This window comes from Lytechinus variegatus, chromosome 1 (assembly GCF_018143015.1).
Source record: "Lytechinus variegatus isolate NC3 chromosome 1, Lvar_3.0, whole genome shotgun sequence".
In the NCBI taxonomy this organism is placed as follows: domain Eukaryota; kingdom Metazoa; phylum Echinodermata; class Echinoidea; order Temnopleuroida; family Toxopneustidae; genus Lytechinus; species Lytechinus variegatus.
This window is the reverse complement of record NC_054740.1, coordinates 54,701,961-54,719,455: the sequence shown is the minus strand read 5'-3', so window position 1 is coordinate 54,719,455 and position 17,495 is coordinate 54,701,961. Positions and strand designations below refer to the sequence as shown.

At 34.8% G+C, this 17,495-nt stretch overlaps 1 protein-coding gene across 1 annotated transcript; it reads left to right on the top strand.

Annotated features, from left to right (window-relative positions):
- The first annotated feature begins 10,246 nt into the window (after nt 1-10,246).
- LOC121417162 lies at nt 10,247-16,651 on the top strand. The gene is made up of 5 exons (XM_041610756.1): nt 10,247-10,319; nt 11,325-11,523; nt 13,079-13,135; nt 14,087-14,290; nt 15,704-16,651. Exons 2-5 carry the CDS (start codon nt 11,335-11,337, stop codon nt 15,860-15,862), a joined length of 609 nt encoding a protein of 202 aa, XP_041466690.1. The 5' UTR covers nt 10,247-10,319; nt 11,325-11,334; the 3' UTR covers nt 15,863-16,651.
- Nucleotides 16,652-17,495: the final 844 nt, after the last annotated feature.

Genomic DNA, 17,495 nt, shown 5'->3' with positions numbered 1-17,495 from the left:
ACCGCGGTCTGGCGTCCTTTGGCAAGACGTTAATCCACACTTTGCCACTCTCGACCCAGGTGCTAAATGGGTACCCGGTAGGATGTGAAAGTCATTGTAGCTTGTCCAGTATTGTGTGCGCCTCACAGGCGACTGACTGGAATACTCCCCAGGGAGTGGAGGATGTGCACACATGGTGTGCGGGAATGACTGATTGAATCCGATGACCGGGGTAATAATATATCTGTAAAGCGCTTAGACACGTCGTTCCGATGGATTAAGCGCTATATAAAAGCGGATTATTATTATTACAAGAATTTATAATGCTTTGTATTTTGTATTTGTAAACATACTCAGGGTTCCCAGCCCATCCAGGAAAATTATTATTTTATTTCAGTCAGGGACAAATCAAGAAATTTGATTAAAAAATACCTCAAATCAGGGAAAAATGATTCCAATGAGGGAAAAATCAAGGGAATTTTGATTGGCCCAAAAGTCAAAAGCGTTCATGGTAGTCAATCAGACTGTTGTATTTTGTTGCATATCAAAGCATCATCCATTAAATGACGGGTTATGGGTATGGTGGAAGGCTTTTGGGGAGAAGGGAGGCAATTACATGACTGTGTAATAGTACTGATTAGTTTTGCATTATTGTTTTATTTTGAAAATACATGCAATTCACTGCCACAACTTAGAAAACATGCGAAACTGGGAGTGGGTTTAAATAATTATCAGGGAATTTTTAAACTTCATCAGGGAAAAATTAGGGAATTTTGTTTTCTTGAAAAGCTGGGAACCCTGATACTTATGAATGTGTTTACACCCTAAACACATGATTCCTTGAATCATACATGTATGTCATTTTCTCATGTATATTTTGTGATGCATTATCACTTCATAAAATAAGAATTTGATAGTAATATCTTTCTTTCGTTTTTTTTTTCAAATATTTCTTTTCATTTGCTTTCAGTCACTTATTTTGCTACAGGGTCATTCCATAAAGGTCGGACGTACATTCGGACACATTTAAGAGCTGTATCTCCTTTAATTTGATGGCAGTGTTTTATTTATTTTAGTACATCATAACATGTGACCTAGGTTATCATTACACCATGACAGGACCAGGCTGCAATATGAAGAATAGAAAATATGGGCAAAAATGTGAGGGGTCGGACGTACATCAGACGAAAGCAGGTTTTATGCTTTTAGATTTCATGTCAAAATCTCTGTGATTTTTGTGTTGCAGGTACTAAAATTCTAATATGAGGTGATAGCTAAAGGATGAATCTTACAAGAAATGAAGCAAAGAAATTGATAGGCATTGCCTTGTTTTAGTTACAGGCTGATCTATTTGGGGTCGGACGTACACTTTGAAGGGGTCGGACGTACATTGTGCAAAATATTTGCACACTGTACGTCCGACCCCCTTTGAAGATCAGTTACACAAAACATAGACATTCTAAACTGGATTTTTTTTAATATACATACTGTTTGGTTAGTTGTCTTTCACATAAGACAGAATTAACAAATGAATCTAATGCTGGTGAAGAGTTATGCTTGATTAAAGTTGACATGCATTCAGACAGTGTACGTCCGACCCCCATACTGATTTTCGTACAGTCAAGCAAAATGCACCTCATATCTATTACAAATGAGTCAGTGGGTTTAAACTGTTTCCATTTTGATATCTACATTTTTAGATCACATCAATAATGAAACAACTCAACTATTCACACAATGCAGAATACTGTTAAACTTCAAGTAAAATGTATTTTTTTAATGGTTTGCAAAAGACATGACAAAGAATTTCTTCAACATTAACAAAACTTGTTCTGTTACAAACTTTGTTTTTACAAGGTGGGTTACGAACCATGAGTCTTCCCTGATGTTGCAATAAAAAAAAAATGCAATATGACCTTTTGACCCCTAGATGACCTTTGATCTCTCCATCCTCAAGAACACATGTAATTTTCCCACTGATCGTTTTCTTCCAAGTTTGGGCAAAATTAATGCAGAAATATGTCATTTGACATTTTTACACCTAGATGACATTTGACCTCTCCATCCTCTTTAACAAATATGTGGTACTACCCACTGATAATTTGTTCCAAGTTTGAATACATTTGAATACAATACACATAAAAAAAAAACTACCAGTATCAAAAGTTAACTTTTGATCCCTAGAAAGCTTGAACAATTGACCTTGAATAACAAAATGAGCAAAAGTGACCTATTGACCCCTTAAAAAACCTTAGGAATTATCATCTTCATCAACAAAAATATTGTATTACCCTCTGATTTTGTATTTCAAGTTTGAACAATATTGATGCAAACAAAAAATTGATTTAAACAAAATCTGTCAGAAAATGACTAAATGGCCTCCTATCTTTTGACCTTTTGACCCCTAGATGACCTTTGACCTCATCAACACACACATGGTATCAACCAAGGATCATTTGTACCAAGTTTGAACAAGGTTGATGCAGAAATAAAGAAATGAGAACAAGTCAAAATTAAATGAATAACCCTTCACATTTTCTTAACTTACACCCCTATAGGCAAAAGTAGAATAGTCTAGACATCCATGTATCATTACAGCAAATGGGCAGATCTATTTCTCATAGAGGGGCAATTGCTGTACCTGAGATTGAGGGGAAGGGGCAATTTCTACTTTTATATGGAACTTCTTTGTTTATTAAATTTCTCATGTATTTGTAGGTTTTTACTTTTTATTTTCTTTTTTAATTTTCTGCAGGCTGTTATTCAGTCATAATTACCACTAAATTCATTAGGTTACATGTATGTGATAATTTGAGATGAAGGAAGGCAGTTTCCATTGAATATGCACACAATACACAAATAAATCACCATTTCTTGAAGATGATATCATCATTTAAAAATCTACATGTTGTCAAAAATGTGAGGTATTCTTTGTGAAATTTGTCTCAAAACTTGTGCAAGACTTCAAAGAAAAAACCAATAAAACTATACAGCGATATCAGGGTGTGTTAAAGAACTATCATGCAAAATGTTTAAGATGGAAGGTGAATTTTGCCCCCAGTATTTGTTGGGTTAAGAAATACAAAAAAGGTCATTTTAAACTAGATTGAAATTGAAATTTGTATTCAATTTTGAAAGATTGATATGAGTAAAAGATGTTATGATATTAAACTTTTGCAAAAAACATCTGAGCAGTGAAAGATAACTTCATAAAAAAAGTTTCAAAGGGGTCGGACGTACAGGGGGTCGGACGTACAAAAAAGTTGTACGTCCGACCCCCACTTATCTTGAAATCCCGGACTAGTGGTGAGCTACCTTCTGGTGTATATATTAAACAAACCAAGCTTGCTTTGCATCTGACTTTGGGAAAATTTATCTGCTTTTGTTTTGCTTGTAAGAAAAAAAGTGTATGTGAAAAGGGGTCGGACGTACATTTGAAAGTGCCTGCTTTTAATATATTCGGTTTAAGAAATTTAAGAAAAATAGAAAAAACCTAACTTATTTTTTAGAAACCTGACATAATAACAACTTGGACAACATCCAACTTTAATTATTTCAAAGCTTATAAAAGGTTTAAAATTTGTTGCAAACTTGACCTTTGAAAATAAGTAAAATTCTGTTTTGTTGCTATGGTGATTTCAATACCTTGTCAAAATGAAACGATACATTGTTTGAAATTATTTCTTTCAGATTTATACATTTCAGTTTCTTAGCTTTCATTTGATACATAATTTGTTTTGTTTGTAGGATTTTGTAATTTTGACCAAAAGGTTTACTATTTTATGGAACTGCCCTACATTAACTATGCATCAGATGTTCCTGTACTATATTTTTGCATTTTTTTTTTATTGGATAATGTGTGTGGGGGTGGGTTCGTGCGGGTGTGTGTGTGATTACTGCGTAATAGTCATTATATTCTGCCATAATCTTGAGGGTTATCAGCAAATATTAGAAAAGAGTGTCCAAAAGTTAGTGTAATGGATAGTGGTGACGATGCCTTCATCCCAAAGAATAATTATACTTTTGAATGATTGAAAAAGAAAAATATTAATGATTATAATTAATAATGATATTACTCTATTTGTCCGATGTAAGAGGGCTTAGTCCAAAGAAATTTAAGGCTGATATACATGTATGTGTGCAAAGATTTTATACTAGCAATACTGGTATCGTGGCTTTAAAATTAATTTGATTGTGACAACGATAATGTCTGCTCCTTTTAATTGCTATGTTTATCCTTGTAAGAATGTGTAATCAGGGGAATGTTCCGCAAAGAGGAAAAATTTGAACACACGCATATAAATGGTCCACAGTTCAACACACTTTAGCTAGCTTTGGAAATGTCATTAACCCATTCCCTACTGGAACCGGGTGACCGCTGTACAAAGCCTATCTGAACCACAGAATAAGTAGTCTACAGGTTAATTGTTCATGATACATAGAACTGAAATCACCCAGTTGGTCAATTCGAAAACCTGCTCTTGATAAGCAAACTTCTGGAACGTGAAATCCGAATGCAATGTTGCCCATTTGTGTCTACATTCTCTGCATTTGCTGAATGCTTGTGCCAGCGGTTTCGCACCACCCATCATCTTTGATACAGGGTTTAATAGACGTATATAGATCTAAATAAATCATGATTCGCTGTGCTTAGAATAGAACTGCATTACAGGCTTTGCAAAATTATTATTGGTTTTGTGGCTTTTATATTGGTAGATGCATGTAGATAGATCATAGTGTGCAATGCATGTAGAGCGACTAATGCACTAAAGTGAATCCATGTTAAAATTTTTCTTATTACTGTATATATTCTATAGCAGTGATATTTCAGAGGTTGAATCATTCTGTGTATGAAATTAACATAGTTTTTGTAGTACATGTATATATATCTACCCTTAGGCTGAAAGTTTAAAGTAAAGAGACTGATTTTGAGAAATTAAACAACTTTGTTGAAATAATAATCAAAATAGAAATTATAGAATACTTGTTATATATTGTTTTGTTTTTGCATTTACACAAATCCAATAGTGTATATGAACACTATTATTACCCCCCTCCCATATTTAATTTTATATACATGTACCTTGGACATGTTGGCCCACCCAGCCATGTAAACAAAGATGAGATTTCTTTACCAAGGCGTCAATCCACAATTTGCCTAACTCCACCCAGGTGTTAAATGGGTACCTAGTAGGAAGCGAAAGCCTATGTAGTATGCCTAGCAATTGAGTCTTGGAACTCTTGTTGGAATGCTCCCCAGAGAGTGGAGAAGGTACATACATTGTATGCGGGCAAGCAAGGATCTGATCACGGGTAATAATGTATATCTGTAAAGTGTTTTGAGACGCCTTTCCGATGTGTTAAGTGCTATATAAATGCAGACTGTTATTATAATTAATATTATTAAACAGTGTTTGAATTTGACTATGTCTTTTCATCTCATGAGAGTAAATTATACGCAAAGAAAAACAACTTCTAAGTATGTGGTTTATGGCTGAAAATGATGAAAAATAACTGTTATTATGATATTATCTATTTTTACTGCAAAAAATCTGTATGTACATGTACATGTATATATATTTTTGTAGTCATATATTTACTTTGCATCGAAAGAAATTTATTTATGAAAAATTTTGGATTTCTAGGGGGGGTATTCATATGTAGTTTTGAAGCAAGAGTGTGTCCAGTCTATTTACAAAAATGTATACATGTACAGAAAGCATAACTGCCACAGTACATGAAAATACCTACTTATTTATTTACTGATGTAGATTGTTTTTTTTTATGTACATGTACACAGTCATGTATTTTTTTACTTTTCTTCAATGAGCAGCTTCATTTGCCGTTTATACATATAATTTCTTTAATGCAAATATTTTGTTTAACTCTGTATCTACAGTATATTTCTCAGAGATAAAGTGAGATTTCTATGATACGCACACTTTAGACATTTCTTCTCATGCAAATGTGATCACAACTCTTTTCTAGTTTTTTTAGTGGTGTTCATTATCAATCATGAGTTGTGGACTGCCTACCGGTGTGTATATATATATGGCCACGCGTCTTGAACTCGCCCCACAAGTTCAAGATGCATGGCCATTTATATATTTGGATAATACTCTATCATAGTTTGAATGATAATTCCTTTAATTTTGTTCAAATCCATGTTCATGTTGTTATGAAATAACTTATCTTGATATTGATCAAATTAAGAGTACAATGTGAGATCCTTGACAGCTGGCTATGATTTGTGTAAAATTATCAGTTAATGACTGTGAGTTGCAATCATGTTTATTTTTAGCAATGAATGTGACTGGGCGAATACTGTTCTTATTTTGGATAGGGCCCCTCTTTCAAGCTTCTCTGTGAGTCCTGAAATAGTTCATGTAATTATTTGACCCCTGTAATATATTTTAATATGGATTCATATAAAATATGGTATTTGTTTGGTGTTGAGCCAATCATTCATTCATCCCACTCATTCATTCATTCACTCACACATTCGTTCATTCACTCATTCATTCATTTATCCATTCATTCACTCATTCATTCATTTTTCATCCATTCACTCATCCATTTTTTTCATTCAATTCTAATAATTCTAGACACAGCTGCATATTCAGGGGTCCAAATTGACATGCTGTTTTTAACTTAGAATTGATATCTTTAAAAAAAGAAATTAAAAAACGGGATGATCTTATGTTAGGGATAAATAAAGTCCGATATAATTATTACCATGGTACATGTATGTATTATGAAAACAATGTAAACACGAAATAGTCATAAGGGGAAAATGACGTTGGTATGCACATATATATATAGTAATCTGCTCAGAGTGAAACTAACATAGATTGAATAACTTGACCAAAAAACATGTTTCTTGAAAAATTTGTCAGTAATTGTTAAACTGTATGTAATGACTGTACATGAAAATAGAAGCCGTTTGTGTCATTGACCAAACACACTTTGATTTAAAGTCAAAATAGCAACCTTTATTCGTATTACTGATGTTGTAATGCATATCCCTGTAACGAATTATTATATCCCAATCATTAATAGACACATGTACTGTCAAAATGCTTTAAATCAATCCATCTTGAAGGACAATTGTTCTATGCCTTGCGTAAAATTTATTTTGCCTTTTGGAAAACACCTAATTTCATGAACCTTTTCCAACTTCATTGTGCCTTTAAACTTATTTTATGGTTTAGGCTAGCCAGATGACAGATGTATTGACCAGTCTTTCCAGTTTGATGTAACTTCTGAAGGTTTCCGTGGTTTCCATTCAGTTTGCTTGTATTTTTTTCTCTGCAGGTCGTATGGTAGACCTTATGTATGTACATCAATATTCAGTTTATGCAGATTTTTTTTAAAAAATAATGTTCAAACTACATTGTGCTTTCATGGGTTCGCAAGTTGCCACTGATGACTTTATAAACTATTGAAATATAATTATTTTTGAGGGGTCTGTTTTTCTCTCTGTACACTTTGTGTCTTTAAAGAAGCAATGTTTATTGTGCTCTTTAAAGGACAAGTCCACCCCAACAAAAACTTGATTTGAATAAAAAGAGAAAAATTCAACAAGCATAACACTGAAAATTTCATCAAAATCGGATGTAAAATAAGAAAGTTATGGCATTTTAAAGTTTCGCTTATTTTCAGCAAAATAGTTATATGAACGAGCCAGTTACATCCAAATGAGAGAGTTGATGACATCACTCACTATTTCTTGTGTATTTTATTATATGAAATATTCTAATTTCCTCCTCATTTTCCTGTGAAACAAAGTTTTATTTTGCCCTGAACACGTGGAATTCCATTAGTTTAACATTTTGTGCTTCAGGCAAGGAGGTCCTAATCGTCAAATTCGTAAAAATTGAAATATTGTATAATTCAAACAATAAAAAAACAAAAGAAATAGTGAGTGACATCATCGACTCTCTCATTTGGATGTAACTGGCTCGTTCATATAACTATTTTGCTGAAAATAAGCGAAACTTTGAAATGTCATAACTTTCTTATTTTACATCTGATTTTGATGAAATTTTCAGTGTTATGCTGTTGAATTTTTCTCTATTGATTCAAATCAACATTTTTCTGAGGTGGACTTGACCTTTAAGTTACCAGAATGCCTTCACTCTCACTTGGATGGATGAAGAAAATATAAATGATTATATTAAAGGTTTTAGGTAAATACATCAATTATATTTGAAATTATAGACCTTTGTGTGTAACTTTTAATAATTCATTATGTTTTATAATCATGTATTCTATAGAAATGTGAATATATATCTGGAATTAAGTAATTATGTAATCTCTGCTGTTTTTCTACTGTTTTTGTCTTTCTATAACTTTATTCTCTAAACTGATACGAAATCATGTTTTACATAAAAAAATATTGAAATCATGGAGATCGATTTTATTTGTATTAAATGAAGACAAAATATATATGTGTATATATTAAGAAAGATAAATATGTTTCTTATGAAATTGTGTGTTGTTAGATTAAAATCAGTTCAGTTAAAATTAAAATCATTCATAAGTGCACAGGGGTGTGTGTGTTAATTATTGTGACCTTTGAAGATATGGTATTTTTCACATTTATGGTCATGGGTCATCCAGGAATGTTGATATCGTTTTGTGAGCAGCTCTCAATGAATATTTGAGTCTTAACTCTGTTTTTTTTTCACGCTGATGGTTTTGATATTGACTGCCATTTCTATCTGCATCACTTTTGTAAAATAAATATTTATGATAATGAACTAATAGTTGTAGCTACTAGTATCTTTTGTATGAGGTTTTGTTATACTTTAAAGAGACGTGAGAGAGGGAGGAGCTGTGGAAAGGGGTGTGGTATGTAAACTGACAAATACCACACTCCTGTGGAAAGGAGTGTGGTATGTAGGGTTTCTAGCCTATCAGGGAAATCAAGGAAAATTATTTTTACTTTTTTTCTAGTCAGGGAAAAATCGGGAATTTAATTTTTATAAATACCTCAAATCAGGAGAAAATGCCTCAAATGAGGGATAATTATGATTTGTTTTTGATCGGCCCAGAAGTCGAAAGCACGGTAGTCAGTCAGACTCTGTTATATATAGTTGCATATCAAAACAACATCCATTGAATGACTGGCTGTGGTGGTGGGGGGACGTTAATCTATTTTTTACATGTAATCCACTGCAACGACATAAAAGACATGCGAAACTGGGAATGGGTTTATCAGGGAATTTTGTCTTCTTGAAACGCTGAGAACCCTGGGTATGACATACAGAGTGAGGGGGAGGGAGAGAGGGTAAGGGGGAAGAGTGAGTAAAAAGAGAGATAAAAAGAGACCGACGTGGGAGAGAGAAAGACAGACACATGCAAAAGAGATACAGACAAAATATAGGCAAAGAGATGGAGAGATAAAGGAAGACAAAGAAAGGGAAGGAGTAAAGACCGGGAAAAATAAACGAGAGAGGAAAAAAGAGTAAGATAAAGAGAAAACCAGAATAAAAAGAAGGGACTTGAGGTAGAACCAGTGACATTTTACATTGTGAGAGGGGATCAATGGAAGTTTAAGATGGGGGAGGAATTAGAAAACTAAATAGATTAGATTCTAGTTAAACGCCCTGATAAGCGATCGAAAAGAGCAATCTCCTTTCTTGCTCTCACCAGACAGTAATGCCCATGGAGTGTATGGGTAATAAACATGCTCCAAAATTGCACACTTGAAAATAAAAATTATTGTCAACGACTTATGAGTCAGCATGATTATCCCCCCCCCCCCAAGACTTGGTTGATAATATGTTCCATTTGTAAGTATAAAACCTTTAAAACACATTATTATACAGTCATGACAGTCTTGTCTACACTCTGCATGGGAGTAACGCCACTGGGGACGGGAGCAGGGTGCACCCCTCCATTGCCTTTTGGTTTGTGAAGGGGTAGAGAGAGAGGGGGGGGGGGATAAATTGAGAGATCTGGACGGGTTAACTGCCCTGTAATCTACCCTGTAATTCAACTGGGGTAAAATTATGACAGCATAATAATTATTTCGATGATCTTGCCACCCCCTTCCCCGGCCCTAAGCCCCACCCCCTCTGGCAAAATATCATACCGCATTTTCTTCACTTAATATCAAATATCTTTACAAACACCTGGTGCTATGTTATCAAGGTCTCTCACAAGATAATAGTGAAGGCGACGGCACGAAAGTTCAAAGTCTATTTGCTCTAGACCAAATAATGAAATTAAACGACATCTCATTTTCAAAATTGGCATTTCTTTTGCACATTCATTGACAACGTACACCTATACATTCAAGGAATCGGAGTTTGTTGTTGCAAGAGTTATACAAGGTAAGTGATTTATATTCCAGTATCACTATATAAGTGTAGCTTTTTCATTGTTATTCACTTTCTCCTCGCCCTTTCTCTCTTTCTTTTCATTCCCTTATCTCCATCTTGAGATCGCTTTCGCTAATTAACATTCATACGAAGCAAAATCAAATTTAATTAAATTCCCCCTTATGTTTTGAAGGCTAATGATAATTACTGCCTTGAATTCACAATGATATTTAATCAGCTCCATTCGATCATTTCCCTTTTATCATGTTTATAGAGCTAAAGCATGCTGCGATCGTCAGAACGACATTTTGGGAATGGATATATATTTTTGTCATTCACTGAGAATTAAGATGATGATACTTAGAATCATTGGCATTCAGGGTTTTTTTTTGGTCGGGGGGGGGTTACACCGAAAAGGGGGGTGTAGAGAGAAAAAGGAAGGGAAAGAGTGAAACATATTGTTTTCAAAATATCATGTCAAAAAATCTATTCAAGAAATATATAGACTTTGTATTAAAAAGTGTTTTTCTTTCTTTTTAGAACTTTTGCTTCATCCGCCATTTGAGCCTCTCATTTTTTAAAATCACTATTATTTTTAGTTCACCATGCCACTGACTGGTTAGAACTTTCAAGTCTAATCATTACAAAACGAAATATCATTTATTCATCATGTTCATATTCTAAGACTGAGTTTACAGGAGCGGATCCACGATTTTTCGAAAGGGAGGGGGCACATTTTCCCGAGGAAAAATTTGACAAGCAGAAAAAAAGGTTTTAACCCACAAATTAAGGTGATTTCGTCCACGAAAAAAATATGACAAGCGAAAAAACAAACAGGGTCTTCACTTTCAAAAGGGGAGCACCCTTCTGTTTTATCGCAATTTTACATTACAAATTTTAATTGTGCCTCTCAAAAGCCGGCCCGTGCCCCCACCCCCTGGATCCGCCAGTGCTGCTAAGGGTCTATCCTCAAACATTCCATAATTCAAAAAATATATATGTTTTTTTTTCAAACAGAAACAAAGTAATGACGAGTGGCAAGAAAGAGAAGCTGAAGGACGAACCACGTCCGCAACCTGACATCGTCTGGACAGAGATGACTCGGGCACTAGCCCAGGTGGTCATTGGTAACCTCATGATCATCCTCGGGGCTGGTTCAATCAGTTACTACTGTTACCTGTATTATGTGTCAGCTGGGATCTGGGTCGGCCTTACGGTGAGTTTTCTCCTTGGCATTATTAACTTCATTATCAGTATTTATATTAATGTTGGTAAGAACATGAAGAAGCGTTTTTGAAGAAGTGTATTTGGCGTTTGGATGAAAATGATTGGATAGTACTTTGCAACACCTCCACGATCGTCATGATCGTCATCACCATTATCATCACCGTCATCATCATCATTATCATCATCATCATCATCATCATCATCATCATCACAATCATCATCATCGTTAATCATCAATGTCGTCATCATTACATATATTATTTTTTTTTACAAAACCTTATGTGAAATAAGTTCACCTATCGTCCTACAACTTAATCTTTTTTATGTGACAAGACGAAACTGTCAATTTTGTTATTGCTTAATCAAATTCCCCCCCCCAAAAAAAAAAAATCATGACATCATTTTCTCTTCTCATGAAAACAAATACGTACAAAAAAAATAATTGTGCAACATTCATTTCTAAATTTTGCTGTTTTTGATTCCTGATAGATACATTTCTTTGATTTTTACTTCGTTTTAATGAATGTGAATATTGTAAATTATACGAAAATCAATAATTAATCCAACACCATATACAGCGCCATTAGATAATGCAATAAAATACTCAAATAAGAGTGATTACATAGATATATATATATGATATGTCACAGGTATAATGCTGGTAATAGGGGCTTGTTCCTCTGTTTTGCTTGTTTGAAAGGATGCTCCGGGCTGAAGAAAGTATGATATAAACAGATATAGAAAAATCAGCAAACAAAACACTAAAAAATTGATCAAAATCGGACAAGGAATAAAAGAGTTATGGCATTTTAAAGATATGCATTATGCCGGTGAAACAGTTCTAAATAAATTATGTCCTCATGAATATTCAATTAGCAAAATGGTGATGTCATATCCCCACTTGTTCTTCCGTTTTTTATTTTATATGAAATTAGGTTTATTCAATTTTTTTCTACCAACAACCGAAAATATTGGTTTGACAACTGATTTAATGCATTAGATATTCATTGCTGCAACTTATTTCATTATAAAGGAGACACATTGTTCACACGTGTTAATGAAACAATTAGGATTTCACGTAATACATAAGAAAAGGGAAAATGGGGATGTGAAATCATCAGCCCAACTAATGAATATTCATGATGACGTGCAACTATTTTCACAAAATATTGCAAAACTTTAAAAATCAATAACTTCGTTATTTGTTATCCGATTTTGATGAAATTTTCATCGTTTTGTTCAGTATTTTGCTTTATCTATTTAGAAATAAATAATTTCAGCCCGGAGATTCCTTTACATCCTAAGGAAATTTCTCGTTTTCAGAGCTATTATATCATTGATGTGCTTATGCACTATACTATTCTCACTGCAATGAATTATCTAAAAACCGTGGTGTTTGGGAAAATAAACAAATTAATAAAATTCAACGGAAGATGTCTTGCATAATGCGGAGCAATAATACAGTGGCTAATATTAGATTTGTATACGCAAATACTAATGTAAAAATTTGAAGGAGTCCTTGTGATTATTTTACCTAAACACAGGTGATGGCCACAGGCATCGTTGGCGTTATACATGCATCTCGAAGTTCATACGGAGTGGTACGTTTTTTTTATAATTCATTTCTGGAATGTTGGCACTTATCTCCCGGATTTATGAATCTTTTTTTCTGTTTTATTATGTGGGTCTGGTGAATTCAAAGACCTTTGAAGCCTTGCCCCAATAGCCCCCTTTCTTTTTTTCTGTCTCCTTTTTTTGGGGGGGGGGTCTTTCAAATTTTCAACATTGTCACATTTATCAAATGTAACTTTATATATTTTATAGAAGGAATATCGTGCTTTTCTAAAAGTCCAATTCGTCAATTAATCTTTTTATGGGTCAAAGCAATAGGCCTAAATATGAATACCATCGTTCATATTTTGTCTTCTATTTCATCAAAAGTATCAGTGTATGACAATGTATAACAGTAACACGAAAGCTTTACTCTCCAAAATGTTGGTCATATTTATGTAGACAAAGTTAGATTTATCGTGATTCTGCTTATAGACCGCCGTATATATATGTATATATACTCCATCTCAGTATATCAGCAAACATTGAGAAGTAAGGTATTACCCCCCCTTAAGTCAGTGGCCTTATGAGCAAAAAAAAATTAGGGGCCCAGCCAAGGTGTGTGGGGCAAAATTTCTTTTAAAATAAACCGCGATCGAATGAAGCGATTTATAACTTTTTTTTTACATTTTGCATACAAAATAGTATGGTGATATACTGTGACATCATTATTCAGAAAATGATATCACACCCCCTTTTATTTCAATTTTCTCTCTCGTCTCCTTTTGGGGGGTCCATGGCCTGCAGCCCCCCCCCCCACACACACACACACACATACCATATCTGTACGACAGTGCCCCATATCGTTTAAAATCATACAAATATATTGTACCTTCTGCCAAACAATTGTTCACCCTGGGTGAACATTTTGTGGGGGGAAAATGGACTGATCAGATTTTTAAATGACCCCCCCCCCTTGTCATTTTCTACTTAAATCACAGGAATACACCTACAGTATCATGTTGGTCATCGCTATGACCTTCGCCGTGACCTTGTTCGGGGTCGAGGTCGCCGCCTACGTCTACGACAGTCGAGATTGTGACAAACCCATATTCGGCAACCACACTACCACCGCTGCACCCACCACCACATCACCCCCGTGGTCGCCCTATCCAACCCACTACCACTGGCCATCTTCGTGTATCGTAAATAACATTTTGGGTTTTTTTGGCCCGTATTATAGGGAGCACTTGTAGGCCTTTTTCTCCGACAGTTGCCATAGTAACAGTGCTTCTCAGCCAATCAGAGTCGAGGACAGTTGTCAGATCTGACACCTCGTCGGAAGGGAGCGTTTCATGAAAGTACTTGTCAGACGTTTTATCCGCCAAGTCCTGTTTCATCCGACAGTTACAATAGTAACAGTGCCTCTCAACCAATCTAAATCCACGAAAGTTGTCAGATCTGACAACTTGTCGGACAAATCAAGTTGATGAAACGCTCCCCTTGACTCAGATCTAATATAGGAATAGTCAATTGTGACAGAACATTTCTTTTAGAATAAAAGTTGAATTTATCAGCTTATTTGGCACGTTAACCATTCACAACTATGCGATAAAATTAACAAAAATAATTCACCCCCATTAAGGCACGGAGAAATAAATTGGCAAGCTATATAGATGCGTACAATGTAAGCAAAACCTCTACATCTTTGGCTTCTCATAAATTAATTTAGCTATAGACCATGGTCATGATGGTCAATTTTAGTCGGGACTTCAGAAAACGGACCTTTATGTATTCATTTAGGCCCTTAGTTATTTTCGTCATCAATCTTGAAATTGTTGTCGTAATGACAATACCATAAGTAATTTTTTCAATATTCTCTTTGTTGTAACGATGAGTCTATACACTGTCAGAAAATTTATCCTTAAAATATAAGACCTTCCTGCAGCAGAGTCTCGAGAACACCTGCAATCTTAACAGAATGCGTAATTTTACTTTACATCATGTAAGATTACAGGAAATTGGTATTTGGTGTATGGGACCTTACAAATTTCCTTAAATAAAACACCATTTACCGATTTTAAACAGACCTGTTCTGTTAAATTGCAGAAAAATTCCTGTTTTATGAATTTACAGAATGATTCCGGTATTGCTTTCTGCAAAATCTTCTTTTTTTTTCTGTAAAATCAGCGTATTTTAACAGTGTAGGCTACTTTCCACAATCAGATTTTGGAGTAGCTCTATATCTTCACAATTATAATCAGTATTTCTTCTATTTAGGCAGTCTCTGAAAGTATTTATGACTTTGATTATTCATTTATTAATCAATGCTTCAAGTTATGTCTGTTTATTAATTAATTAATTCATTATTTTACAAGTCTTTTTGATGCAATACCGTTTGCATGTATAGTGGTCAAGCGCCTCCCAAAAGGCCCTATATTAGTTTGCCCATGCATACTAGTAACAATTTTTAAGGATCAAATTTTCGGTAGGCATTCCATTATAAGGCGAAAAAAGTGTGAAAGTTTGTTTTCTTTTTAATTTCAATCAATTAGATTGGACAGTACTATAATAATTTTCCTCTCACTTTGTATTTTCCCGCCAAATCAACGTGACAGATGGAGTGCGTCTACATCCATGCAGCCGAAGGTGTATTGAGTCTCCTGGAATTCGCGGGGGCGATCGTTTGCATCTACTACCTATTCCAGGCGAAGAAGAAGGCAGCACCTCCTCCTTACGAGCCTATGATGCCAGACCCAATCCCTTACAAGGCTTAATCAACAACTTTGGGCATTTAATCAATACCACGCACCTTCTTCTACCTATGTGGGCCTATACTACAAAAACTACCCAACTAATATTTGCTTTTACTTTTCATTCATTTTACATAAAAGTTTGTAAAAGTCATGGTCGAAAATGAATCAAATTAATTTAAAAATTGTGCAAGTAAAATCGTCAAATTTGAACTTCGGGAAAAGAAACTGCTTTATTTTTTTTCGATTTTTTTTAAACTGCAAACATTTTGTTGGTATTAAAGGAAAATCACTTTCACTAAAAATATCTCTTGAAATGACATTACTACAATTCGAAATTAACTCCGTTTTATACAGAGCTTGTACTGAATAAATGGCTTTAAGAATTAATAAATAAATAAAGCTTTCGACTTTTTAATTTAATACTTCTGACTTCTTCGATGGTATTTCGTGTCTTAATGAATGCTCGTGTTGAAGAGTCGCATACAGGCAGTGTATGAGAATAATTGGTTTACACGTCAGCATAATTTTATCGCCAATGACGTTTTTAGCTTTGGGAAGTGACTGTCAGATATTAAATACAGACCAGAAAGAGTTATTTGAAATATGAATGTCAATCTTATTATTCCCTCTCATCTCAAAAACTCCCCAAACGCGAAAAATAAATGCTATTACACTGTTATGTTACAGCCCGAGCGTAATTTGAAAGGCGAGTGGGATTAGACTGGGGTCCAGCTTAGGTCTTATATTGGTTGGCACACATTACTATTACCGAATTATTCCGTCATTAAAATCACCCGAAGAAAGGGTGTAGGTGGTACAGAAATAATTGTCATGTGTCATGTTTTTATCAATATCGTGAGCAAGTGTATCATTTAGATTAGCATGTTTCCAAATTTCGGGTATGAGAAAAAAAATATGTGAGGAATTATTTTGTTCGAGAGAATCAGATCGAGAGATGGCGGGGGGGGGGGGGAGGGGGTGGGGTAAAGAAAAATGAATGAGATGAAGCAAGAGCGAGAATGGAGTGAAGAGAGGGTGAGGGGTACTCTGGAGAGGAAGGGATGGAGAAGGAGGAATAGAGAGAGTGGGGTAGAGAAGGGGAAGAGAGAGGGAGATGGAGGAGGAATAGAGAGAGGGGAGGGGGGGGGAGAGAGAGAGGGGGATGGGAGAGAGTAAAGTGAGAGAGTGGTCGCGTGGCATTGCTCTTTTCTAGCCAATTAGAAACAGTATTTAGAAGCTAATATTAAAATAACGAATTCTCATCAGGAGTACACACACTCTGAAAACACTAAAGTAAAAGTTTACCCAAATTGGGTAAAAAGGGAACATGCATGATTGTGCTGAGTATTTTTTTTACCCCATATTGTGCTATTTTAACGCAACATTGCGTCTTTTTACCCAACCAACATACATGTTCCCATTTTACCCAATATTGGGTAAACCTTTTATAGAGTGCAATGACAGAACTCCAGCACAACTTTTTTTTCCACACGCGATGTTTTTTTACCAAATTGTTTAAATGTATTGGCGAATAAAGAGAAGGAAAGAGTGAAAAGAAATAAAGAATCCCACCGCTGTCACCAAATGTTAAAAAATAGGGAAGTGAACAAAGACAAGAAACAGATTTGAGAAAGTGGAGAAAAGAGGAGATAGG